Source organism: Tachysurus vachellii, chromosome 9, assembly GCF_030014155.1.
Source record: "Tachysurus vachellii isolate PV-2020 chromosome 9, HZAU_Pvac_v1, whole genome shotgun sequence".
Classification (NCBI taxonomy): domain Eukaryota; kingdom Metazoa; phylum Chordata; class Actinopteri; order Siluriformes; family Bagridae; genus Tachysurus; species Tachysurus vachellii.
In genome coordinates, this window is record NC_083468.1 from 7846765 (window position 1) to 7860470 (window position 13706).

The 13706-nt window shown below is 35.1% G+C and overlaps 1 protein-coding gene across 2 annotated transcripts in view; it reads right to left on the reverse strand.

Annotated features, from left to right (window-relative positions):
- LOC132851024 (F-BAR and double SH3 domains protein 2-like) overlaps positions 1-13706 on the reverse strand; it is a 90839-nt gene that overhangs the window by 69255 nt on the left and 7878 nt on the right. For both annotated transcript variants that reach the window (XM_060877572.1, XM_060877573.1), the window contains exon 3: positions 317-362. In XM_060877572.1, the coding sequence (XP_060733555.1) occupies positions 317-362 (46 nt within the window). The remainder of the gene's footprint in view (positions 1-316; positions 363-13706) is intronic.

Consider the following 13706-nt stretch of genomic DNA (forward strand, 5'->3'; position numbering starts at 1 on the left):
AATTTCTCCACTATAATCGCTCACATTTTATAGAAAATATTTTCATAAAAAAGAAAAAAAACACTCACATTCAGCACTTTCCTCATACACGTATATAAAACACTCTCACATTCGCTATTTTACCTCATAGATTTAAATAAAACACTCATATTTGCCACATTACTTTGTACATTTGAATAAAATTCTCTCATATCAACCAATTTATCTCTCTGATTCCTATGTACACGGAAAAGCTCTAAATTGGTGAAGTAGCAGCTGAGAGATAAAAAAACAAAACAAAAACAACAGCATGTCAACACACACTGTGTCATCTTACCTGTGCATACTCCCTCTCCAGTGTTGCCTTCTTCTGACTGTATGTCCTGTTAAAGAAAAAAAAAAAAGATTCTTATTAAACTAAGATTAATGCAGCCATTACCTCTGTGGACTAACATTACGTTACCTCCTTCACAATTTTACTCCACTTAATCCCTGCTCTTCAAACACCCAGAGCTATTTGTTTCTTTTACACTGCCTCACGTTGTCAAGTGACAGCAACCTTACATTCTGGCCTGAAGAGCAACAGAGGAAACGTTAAGATGAAGGTTTTATTAGTGTTTGGCACTTGGCTGGTTTTCCGACTAGCCAGAAGGCAGGAGGTTGTAAAAATAAATAAATTAATTAAACAACTGTGGTAATGAAGAGCAGACGAGAAAGAAAGAAGGTGTTGAAAACTGTAATAGGTTTGCACATTTATCTCTTTTTAGGGCAAACATTTTATTCAGCATTGCCAACTATATTGCTTCTTTTTTTAAGACAATGTTTTTAGTATGGAAACATTAAACAAGCAAGGTTTCAGGACAGATATCTTTAAAAAATATTAATAACACCGGTTATTAACATGCATTTCAAATGATGTGATCAGAAGAGGTGAGGTCAACCACATAGTGTTTAATTTCCTTTCCAATCACATCTGCTCAATGCATGCTGCTGTTTGCACTTTCTTTTTTTTTTATTATATTAGTTATAAATTTATAGGAAACAGGAGAAGAGTGAGAGTTCTCACAGTCTGTTTTGTCTTTTATACAATCTTCTCATGTTGAGAATAGTAAGAACATTCGTAAATATAATGTGGTATCAGGGATGACACAGTGGCACAGCTGGTGGATTCAATATGTTAACCTTAATCCTGGCCACACCAGTGATGAAGCAGCAATTTGGCTTATAGGTGCCCATAAAACCATGACTAAATGTGGTCAGTGCACAGACCACTTGTGATCTGATTACACAAGATGCATGTTAATACCAAATGTAAGCAGGACCATAGAGAAATCTAAAAGTTTAGTAAGTTGTCAGTTATCTACTGTATCTAGGAAAGCGGTTTGGTAGCTATTTAAATTTTATGTTAATGCTTACCTGCTAAATTGCTGAACTTTTGTAAGTGACACAAAATTCACAGAAATGGACTTAGCATTAAACATCAGGATCATGTATTGGGTAATTTTTTTTTTTCAGTTATGTAAAATCCCATTAGCATGTATTTAAGCCTGGTAGTTCCCTATCAGGGACCAGTATGTGTGTTTTCAAAGCAATACTGTACATTTCTGTATGGACTTGGTTAAACGACTCTTACACAAGACAGGAATTTCCGCAGTGACTCCTGTTTGAATCCCCAGCGAACCCCTATATCAACTGAATGTGCACTGGACTGAATCCAAAACATGGCTTTGGGTTTACATAGTTTTATGTGGCTGAAAGATGATGTGTAGGGTATGTTTATGCATACTGCAAGCACAGACACACACAGCCTCATTTAGCACTGGGTATAATGGGTTTATCTCTTTTTCAAACCTCTATCTCTCTTCTATTTCACATCCCAAACAGCCGTTAACGCCAATGCAGCATTCCTTATCACAATCTAGGGAGGTCAACTCCGAAATCCACCTCTCTCTGTCTGCTTCAGAGAATGGCTGAGAATTTGGGAATTACATAACTTTCTAAAACACCATTAACCCTTTTCGAACCATGCTAATTTCTTTGATCCTTTCTTCTGAAACTAAAAATTTATATCATGTGACAGGACAGGATGCAAGCAAAGATGCAATTTTTAATCTTCTTCCCTTCTGAAGATCTGCAAAAGAAAAGGTACGTATTTTTATCAACTAGTCTGTGTTTCTATCAACTATCTTATTGAAAATAATCCTGAAGAACCACTAGATGGGAAGATCAGAAAGTTAAAGGAAACCCTGTACTCAGAAACAGACAGGAAGAAATGCCCACTTATTAGTAAAAATTCTGTTCCAAAACTCTTTTTCCCCTGTTATTGCATCAACTATTTTACATGGCCCAACTTTAATTTTTCAGTCAAGCATCAAAAAATCCCTCCGGATTTTTCTATTCTTGAATATAATTTGCATAAACCCAGGTGGCTGGAAATTCCATTTATAACTCAAGATGTCTACAGAAAAGACACAGAAAATAGCAGCTTTCATTGAATATGGATGGTTTATCTTTACACCAAAGGCAACGCATGGGTGGATTTACATTATTGCAAGTGCACACAAAGGTGTGAACAGTCCTGTCCAGAGCACTAGTTCAAAGTGAAACCTAGGCATCAGTTACTTCTCTATTACTTGTGTACAAGTGACTTGAGTGATTCCATCCTAATCCACCCCCCCCCATTAATAAATATATGGTATTTTATTTAAACTTAAAAAATTGATTTATCTAATGGGTTACAGATAAAAAGAACTAATGGTTATATTTAAAGATTTAATGAAACATTCACTTCTTTTAAGATCCACTGTTCTGATTGGACAACATAACACACAACATGAGTTTTACAAATTTTGACTTCCTGTTGATGCTCCATCCAGGATGTATTTCTACTAAGTTTTCCTAGTACTGGTTCTGGATCCACTGTAGTTCTGATTAGGATAAAGTAGTTCTGAATATGAATAATGAATGGAGGTTGATAATAATAATAATAATAATAATAATAATAATAATAATAATAATAATAATAATAATAATAATAATAATAATAATAATAATAATAATAATAAGGACAGTCATTTTGAATTTCCCAAATCTTGTAGATCATTGTATTTCACAACATTTGCCAGCTGTCTTTACATTTATACAACAGAGCAACTCTTTATAGCAGCTGATAGAGTCATGATCACTGCTTCAACTCAATCATGAACTCAAGTTCTCAAGCACTTAATGACTGTATGGAGTTGTTCTCCCTGTGTTTTATCAGTTTCCTCCTGTTTCTTTAAAACTGGCTACTCTAAAGTTCCCAGCAATAATTGATCCCCCACACCAGGGTGTATTCTCTCCTCATGCCCAGTGTTCCTGAGATCCGCTGTTGCCTGCCCAGGATGAAGTGATCAATGAAGATAAATTAATGAATTCATTTATCCAATAAACTTCATTCAATTGTTTTTAAAATTCATGCTTAACCCCTCATATCCAAATACCATTTAAGTCACACAGAAAAGTGCAGGTGTAACAGAGCCTACGTTAAGATATAAGATTTTGAAGAATGAGGAACACAAAATGTGTGACAGAAGCTACTTCAACAAATAAGAAATTGTACTGGCTTCTGTTGAAACTATTATTTAAACAGACACTATACAGACTGGACTAAAAGAGCAAAAAAAAAAAAAATACTTTGTAAAATTCAGCTTTAAAACCCAAGGGGAATTTTACACTTTGCAGTGACCCAGTGGTCTCTTGGACCTCTGCTTCATGTCAGAACATTAGAAAAACTGTACTGTCCAATCACAATGCTCCCAGCAGACCTGCTGACCAATCAGAACAACTCATCCTGGGTTTTTTACTAAATTACTAAATCCTACCATGTGTGTGAAAAACTGTGCGGTGAGAGACTCTCACAAAAATCTAAATGAGCTGTGTGAAAGGCCTGCATGAACAGTCACAAGTAGAAGAAGCTTGGACATGGAGCCTGCAGCAGTGTGTGGAAATGTGTAGGACCATCTTCCACTCTGTAAGTGAGGAAACAGAGGCAAACCATGCAATGCAACTACATCTATGGATAGAGTAATGGGACTCTAGCCCTGTATTTACATTCAATTTAATCTCTTTACAGGGTTTCAGATAATTTTGCTCTGCTAACTGATAAGGGACAAAATTTTCAACCCTTTTCCCTAAAATGCAAAATGAACTATTTTGCTTACTATCATTTGGCTTACTACACACTGACTATCCAGGCATGATTTCCCTTAATAGGAAAAAAGCAATGCATGTTAATGATCAGTGACCATTCTTCTAATTAACCAAATACCTTTACTTTGTATCTCTGTATACAGTACATCTTAGCGCAGAGTCCTCAAAATAATTTTCGTCCTAATTCACAACAATAAACAGCTCTGTAGGAAAGGGGTTAAATGAAAGCCTTTTAATTAAAGAACGGGAGTAATGACCTTGCCTACAAAAAAATTGGTTTTGTATGGAACACTGACTAATTAATCTCCCATATACACTTAAAACAATTTCATTCAATATTTTGTGGATACATTTTTATTATGAATTCTTAACGTTATGCTGGGTGACCCTTTAGGAAGACACGGGCTATTTAACATACTTCAATTAAACTTATAAAAAAGAATAGCCTAGGAGATGGAGACAGGGATTTCTTTAATAGGAAACTACAGTATGTAGAACAGAAGTAGAACATACAGATTTGCATGTGCGTGTCTCTCTTGCTTCGAAACTAGAACCTGCACTGAGGAGACCATGTGGCTTCCAGCTGTTGTCCTTTCTAATATAAAAATTTGTGAAAGAGACACTACAAATGCAGATCAAAGATCAACTGACCAGTGGTTAAATCCACTTCAGATCATCTTTGTGCATCTGAACTGAACAATGTCAGACAACATAAGCTACCAAATACAGACATCTAGAATAACTATAAAATAATAAAACGATACCACACGTCTTGGTAAACTGTTTGTTGTAGCATAACATAAGTCCATGGTTAAAGAACACAATGTGGAATGACTGAGACAGCAAGTCTTGAGACATTTTCCAGGAAGTTGTCTGGAAGGGGGAGACAACGCTTTAAGTCAATAATTACACCCGGCTCTAGAACACCTAATTATAAAGCAGTACAAAGGAACTAATGATCATGCTACTGTTACTTTTAGGATCCCATGACTGTTATGTATGACTCAAGCTCTGAAGAAAAAAAAAACCCTGCTGAATTTTGTTAATTCTAACCTCTATTTGAGTTATTCTCCTTTGAGTAATTGATTTGACAAGGCAAAATTAAATACTATACATAAAATCAGCACCAAAGCAGTTAATCTACTGCTATTCTTACAAAGGCTCCTTTTGCACTAATAAAAAATTCCACCTCTGTCCTCTGATTTTTCTGAAAAGAAAAAAAATATCTAGAATATCTAGTAGTCAATGTCAAAAAAGTCAAAAATGTCAAAAGACGCCTTTCACTGTATGTTATGTTTGCTTTGCCCACATGAAAGGTATTTGAATGTCCATTCACCACACTGCAGTCCAGCAAAAATGAACATGTCTAGTCTTGAATGGATTTGTTCATATTCATGATGTATTAATTTAAGAAATAAATAAAAAAGGTCAAGAAGGCTTTCTTTCCTTTCACAGTCCACAGTATGTTCAATGCACCATGCACCGCAACACACACACACACACACACAGAGAAAGAAGAGACATAAGATGTCTCAAAACACAAGATCAAAAAAAAAATCCCAATAGTCACCATGATACAGGCATAAAACCTGCTGGTTTTGGCAATAATGTTCAGCCATTCTGTTACATAAAAATGAGATAATGGTAATAAAGAGGCTCTATTATGCTGTTAACATCCAACTTTGAAAGCGTATAAAGTGTGTGTACTTTGAAAATGTACAGTGTGTGTGTGACAATGTACAGAACCGAATGGTCTAACCCTGTGCGTACACAGTTTAGTGTAACTACCCCTTGCACTGGTGAATTGGAGAACATGGAGAGAATGATGTGAATGATTGTGGGACACTGAAGACAGGAAACCAGAGTGAGAGAAAGGGAGTAAACATTTTGGAGACAAAATTAGAGTGATAACTAAAGATAAACAAAGTAGCAAGGATTAGAGGAAGTGCAATCTAATTACAAGTCGAATTGAGATGAGGCCAGGGTTAGTGATATCACCACTGAAGCTTTTCCAATTCGTGACAGTTAATGTGTGAGACCGGGTGAAGCCACGTGTAATAACATCCCTCAGCAGTTAGGAAACATGTCACAAGTGTGTGGATTTGCCCTGCTATGATTTTACACAAAAAAGTCCTGGCACTAGACAATATTTCTGTGCTTGTTCAATGATGCAAAAAAAAAAACACTTACAGTAATATGTATGTTTATGTTTGTATTGCAACCGTATAAAAAGAGAACCAATCGCACTACAAATTAAATGCACTAACCAGGTTAATAATGTAATCTAAAATGCTGTTAACTAAACACCATGAAATAATTTTGGTGAATTCTGATGATTGAGGATATTGTTATTGTGGCTCGATTTTATGTCTCGTCCCACCTTTAATCTTCAAGACGTGTTCAATAATTTGTAAGCGTCACACTTTGCTGAAAGTGATACAGATACAATATTTGTACGCTATTGACACGTGTCAGAAATAACTGCTCAGGAGTTCAAGCGTGGGAGGTGCAACCCAGCAACAACATGATTTAATGAGAGAGATGAAGCATAATGATCTGGTTAAACATACTGCTTTCCTAATAACCCTTAAACATGAATTTCCCTTTGAGTTTTTTTGATAACTAGTAGCCATCAAACCACAAAAATTGTTAAACTGTTAGAAAGAATCTTGTAAAAATCCTGTGATCATAAAATTGTACCGTAGACTGATCTACAAAACTGCTGTGTTAAATGATAGATGAGGAGGATGAATAGAGCTTCCTGGTTGGTGTGCAATTATTGAACCTATAATATGCCCTGTATCTCATTGGTTGCTAAAAACATGGATCTAATAGTTGTTAACAGCTTGATAATTTCCCTCTATCTATTACGGCTTAACAGCAGTTTTTACTCTTCAGTGAGAGCTAGCTTTTCCTCACATGTAGGCTGATACTTGAGCCCAGATAAACTGATAACCACCTAAGTACATTATATCACATTATATTAAAAAAAATCACATTCCCAATACAATATTTACTCTACACCAATAAAATGAGCTTGTGCTTTACTTAAAATATGGCAGTGACGTAACATAAATGAAGCTCAGATTCCGGGTAATGAGACAGAGCATTACCCAAGAATGCTTTCTTGCACTGGTTTTGTACTTGTTTAATGTGTAGCGTCAGGCATCACCATAAACTGTAACTAATAAATATTTTATCAACTAATTGTGCTACGGTTTGGATCAATTCTGATCTTCTATGTTTTCAGAATGTGGTTCATGGGTTTGTTCTCCTAAATCTCATTAAGATATTATGATACAGTACACAGTATTGGGTAGGCATTCACTAAATTCCAGGGGTTTCGTTACCACGACGGAAAGTGGGCGTGTTTCCGGAGGTCTTGGAAAAATGCCCTCTTTCAAAAAAAAAAAAAAAAGAGCATACTACGAAGGACAAAATAGTCATACAGGTAGATTTATTTTAGAAAACAAATAAACAACCAAAAACTACAGTTATGGTTAGGGTTAGATTATCAAATAGGCCACGCCTACCCGATGACGCAATATCTGTTACGCTGTTCTGAAATCCCTGGAAATAACTGCATCCCGTATTAGTAGAATATTTGATCTATTACCCACCTTATTATTATTATTATTTTTTTTATCAATGTTGTAGCTGCAACTTATTTCTAATGTAAATATATTAACATTCTAAAAATCCAGCCAGAATGCTTTCTTGCACTGGTTTTGTACGTTTAATGTGAAAAGATTATATACATTTAACTCTGATACATTTACTAAATCATTTAATCACATAAAGCTTGGTAATTAAATTAGATTTCATTCCTACTGAACGGCTCTGTATCTGTTAGGACGTTCATGAGGTTGAGATTTTGACCAGAGCCTCAGCGTGTGCTGCGGCAGAATCCTGCCAAATGGAATAAAGGGATTTAATAAAATTTCTCACAACCAGCAGAATGTGACTGATAACTATAATTAAATTTGATATTTCATGTTGCCTGTGATATGGGATGGCACTCTGTTCACACTTTAAGCTGCATAAGACTGAACAGAGCTTGAATAATTAGTGAGGAACCATTTCTCAGGCACTTATTCTACTTTCGCAAAATTGGTAGATTTCTATTTTTTTCTACAATATTTGAATGTTTATCTAAATATCACTCCCTGTCTTTTTAGTTGTAATCCATAATTTATAATAAGAATATTTACCATTATAAATACATAATAATTAGAATTTATTTTAAACAATATCAATCTGATTTATTAATCATTTCTAATAGAATATTTAATACAATTCTTTCTTGATAGATTCTTCAGATTAGAAAAGTGGAGTCAGGTTACTAGGCTACTGGGGTTTTTTTGCAGCTAGGATGTTAATGCATTTATTTTTCTTAAACAAAGAAGGGTTCTACATAATTTTGGTTTGCAGAAAATATGTTAGCCTTATTGTAATACAAATGCAGAGGGATTTGTTGCAACTGCAACTGTTATAATACTAAAACAAAAACGAAAATAAAATTTGCTTTTGGCCAAATTTGGATCAGTCCAGCAACTGAATGCAACCCATTGAATGAACAGAAATTAAATTCACAAAACCTATTAATAACAAGTTAGTACAGAGATAGTAACGCAAATAATTATAATGTAAATATAACATATATATATATATATATATATATATATATATATATATATATATATATATATATATATATATATATATATATATATAAATAAATAATAATAATTCATATTTTAAAAGGTATTTTTCATTCCAATGATCCAAAAGAGGGGCGAGTTAGAGAGAGTGTGAGGATGAAGCAACACATGCCATTACAGTTCCAGAGAGTGAATGTAATAAAACATCTTTTGTTTTTAATATCTCTACTTACATTTGGATGATTAGCCCGTTATGAAAAATGTTGTTCAGTTTAACTCCACTTTAACTGTTTTAATCATGTAGTGAGTCATGAAGCTAACTTGCTTCACAATTAAAATATACATTTTTATGTACATTGCCTATTTTAAAAGATACAGGATAAAATATTCATGTGTTAAACAGATATGCACAAAATACAGAAACCACAAATAAACAAATTGATGCCCTTTAACAGCATGCAGTATAAATATCTTTGCGCCTTTAAGTGCTGCATGAGAAGCTTTTGTATATTTTAAGCTTCATAAATTTACAGTTTGGGGTTGCACAGTACTGGGCTAAGACTATAACTGCTCTAAATAATACAGTTCGGACACTCAGGAACATATTAAATTAGACTGTTAGAAATAATTATTTAGTTTTGTATTTGTTATAGTGAAATATTTTCACACCAGAAAATATCCCATGTTTTCCTGGTCATGTTTTCCTGGTCTTTCCAGGTCTTTAAACGTGTTAAACACTATGGTGCACAGGTTAACATGAAGTAAAGAATGATGGGAGTAGATTGTACTTCTTTATGATGTAATGCCTTGGGGGGGTGTTTTAGTTTTTTAAATGTTTTGGTTTATTGTATAATGAATACTCACTCTATTTAAGCTTAAAACTGGCTTATTCCATTGGCAGATATTTTTTCTTCTTTAAATAAACGATTTCAATAAACAAAATTATCTGCCAAAAGTTAATGCATTTCAAGATTTACACAACCGGAAACATTCAGAAAAAGGCAATAATCTTAAATTTGTCTTAAATTATTTATTGATCAGAACAGTAACAAAAATTAGTTGATAAAATATCGCTCATTAGTTTATGGCATGTCATGACATGACATCTTTATCATATTGTTATATTGCCCAGTTCTGTTGGATAATCCTAATCCAGGTCTAATCCCAGTGTCAGTTCTCTTTTATGTGTAACACTTATTGAATTGCACAGACTTGTTTGCAGCCTGTGATGGTAGACAGGCAGTTACTACAGTTTTTAGTAAGATTACGTTTAGTGATCAAGTTTAGTGAGAACACTTTGTGCGTGTGTGTGTGCACATTGTAGACTTTTTGCTTGACCAGAATAGAAATTTGCAAGAATTTCAGATACTGATTTTCAGTGAAATAATATTCCAGCTCACAGATACTGAAACAGGAACATAGTTCCTGGAACAGGAAGTAAAAAGAAGAAAATTTTAAAGAAGTGAAATTCTAATAGGTGATTTTCATGGCTATAAAAAAAAGTGTGAAAGTGTGTAATCGATGTCTTTTACCCACAACAGCTGAGAGACTGTTGCAACAGCGTACACAAGGCTTATGTCACAAAGTATTACGAGGTATTGTATGTTGGCATTGCAGTATTTTTATTAGTATGAGTAAATAAGCAGCGCACTTACTGGTATTGTTATATACAGTGCATCTGGAAAGTATTCACAGCACTTCAAATTTTCCACATTTTGTTATGTTTCATATTCCAAAAATTAAGTAAAAAACTATTTTCCTTAAAATTCTACAAACAATACCCCATAATGACAACCTTTAAAGAAGCTTGTCTGAAATCTTTGCAAATTTATTAAAACTTAAAAAAAATCAAACGTACATAAGAATTTACAGCCTTTGCTCAGTGCTTTGTTGAAGCACCTTTGGCAGCAAATTCAGCCTCAAGACTTTTTGAGTACGACTTGGGTTGTTGTCCTATTGGCAGATGAACCTTCACCCCAGTCTTAGGTCCAGAGTGCTCTGGAGCAGGTTATCATCAAGTATGTCTCTATTCATTGCTGCATTCATCTTTCCCTTGATCCTGACCAGTCTCCCAGTCCCTGCTACTAAAAAAGCCCACAGCATTATGCTGCCACCACCATGCTTCACTGTAAGGATGGTATTGGCTATGTTATGAGCAGTGTCTGGTTTCCTCCAGACAAGACGCTTGCTATTCAGGCCAAAGAGTTCAATCTTTGTTTCGTCAGACCAGAGAATTTTGTTTCTCATGGTCTGAGAGTCCTTCAGGTGCCTTTTGGCAAAATCCAGGCAGGCCATCATGTGCCTTTTACCGAGGAGTGGCTTCCGTCTGGCCACTCTACAATACAGTCCTGATTGGTGGAGTGCTACAGAGATGGTTGTTCTTCTGGAAGGTTCTCCTCTCTCCACAGAGAAATGCTGGATCTCTGTCAGAGTGACCATCGAGTTCTTCCAATCAAGTTGTAGAAAACACCTCAAGGATGATCAGTGGAAACGGGATGCACCTGAGCAAACTTTTAGTGTCATGGCTGTGGATACTTGTAAATGTTTAATAAATTTGCAAAGATTTCAAACAAACTTCTTTCATGTTGTCATTATGGAGTATTGTTTGTAGGTTTTTTAAGAAAATAATGAATTTAATCCATTTTGGAATAAGCTTTTAAAACGGTGGAATAAGTGAAGTGCTGTGAATACTTTCTGGATGCACTGTATCTTAGTAACAGGAGGATTGTCACATACTATATAATAGCTTTGACTTTTTAGCTTATATGATTGAACAAATGAACAGGGCATGTCCAGAAATAACAAGAGAATTTGTGCCCTTTGTGAACAAACTAAGGGTGACGCAAGTCATTTGTCGTTCTAATGAAAACTCATTTGAGTTACGTGTCTCTGACTAAACACTTAACATATTACAGTTCATTTTAGCTCTTAGCATTTTAGCTTTCACTTCATGCAAACACATATATAATTAAATACCAGAATTTTACTGAGATTCTAGTTATAAGATTAAAGCTTTTTACAACACAGTATTATGAAATGAAGTTTCCAGTACATACTACAATGATTATTCCCACACGTGCACAAGCACAAACACACGCACATGCACACAAACAACACAAAGAGGCGCCTTCAAAACAACACTCTCTCTCGTCCGCTGTGCTTTGTATTTTTTGCCTCGATCCACCAGATTCTGGAACCACAAAACTCTCTTTCAACTATGTGAAAGCATAAATGCCTCTCTGGAGTGCTAAACTATTTCCCACAATGCCTTGCATCGCCCACCCAGCTCTTCCTGCTGACAGTCAATCAGAAAGAAACCTCATCTTCATTCAGCTTACTAGTAACAGGTACCACAGGACAGAAAGTAAAGAACTAGATAATGGAGAAATGAAGATACAGTACAGATCCAAAACAGGAATCACACACACACACACACACACACACACACACACACACACACACAGAGTTATGTCTGTTATTATTTGTACTGCAAAGATCTTAAATAAAGCCTAGAAGTGTGGTTGTGAATGCGTGTCTATTTTAGAAGGTGTGAATGCTACAGTGCAGGAATAATAACAGCTTTGGTCATGTGACATCATCAAATAATGACATCAGCATCACCCAGAATAACAGTGTTCATAAGCAGCAGAAGGGAGATAAGATCAATGAAGCGGGTAGGTGTGTAGAGGCATATTGCAGTTTTTAATTCTTGGAGGCAAACAAATGTCCCAAAAAGAATAGGAATATTTGAAATGACTGACATTTGGATGGTGCGCAAAAAGAAAACTGCAGCATTTATGTAAAAATGTACATGATTTTTCATGTAAAAGAAAGTTTTTGCTTACTGAATATAAGGTTAGATTTAAGTGATAGAGTATGAATTAACTGCATTAATAATTATGTTAACGGATGTTTCTCATAAGGATAGTAAGACAACTGTGTGTGTGTGTGTGTGTGTGTGTGTGTGGACAAGGGTCACGTCTCACATCGGTGAGATTCTTCCTGCAATAACGAGTAAGAATTAGAAGGAAGGGCATGTGTAACAACCAGAAAAGTTTAATTTTCACCATTTCTCCCTTGATGCGAGCACTTAAGCTTTTATCACTGCTAAATATGCATCGTTGTACAGAATAGAGCTTTATGCAATACAACACAAACAATTGCTTTAGTCTTGAGTAATTTTGGGTTGCTTAAGCTCAAACCCAGAGAGGCACTGTAGTTTATCAGTTGCTACTCCAAGACATCTGAATCTTAAATTTGGGCCTAAAAACCTTACAGTTCTGTGCGGTTCAGTCATTTAATTGACTCTGTTAAGTGTTACACTAAGAAATCAAAGTTGTCTTACCACATTATACCACTAAACTATTCAAAAATCCTCTTACACTTATGTGTTATTGTTTTTGTAGTAACTAAGGGACTTCCACATAAACCAATTAAAAAGGAGCTAACTTGTCCTATAACTTAAAATAAATATAATAAATATAACTATACATGGATTAACACCGCCAAATTGCTGTGATATAAAAGGAATAAAACATGACAGGATGTGGAGTTTAGTGAAAAGGGGTTCATTTTGGGCTAATAATGACACATCTCCATGGTGTTGATTATTTGTCTATATTATCATATTACAAATATAGTATACACACTTCCTAGGATTCTAAGAATACACCAAAAACTATGTTTTTCTCTCTCTCTCACTCATTTTCTACCGCTTATCCGAACTACCTCGGGTCACGGGAAGCCTGTGCCTATCTCAGGCGTCATCGGGCATCAAGGCAGGATACATCCTGGACGGCGTGCCAACCCATCGCAGGGCACACACACACACACACTCTCATTCACTCACGCAATCACATACTATATTTTTCTATC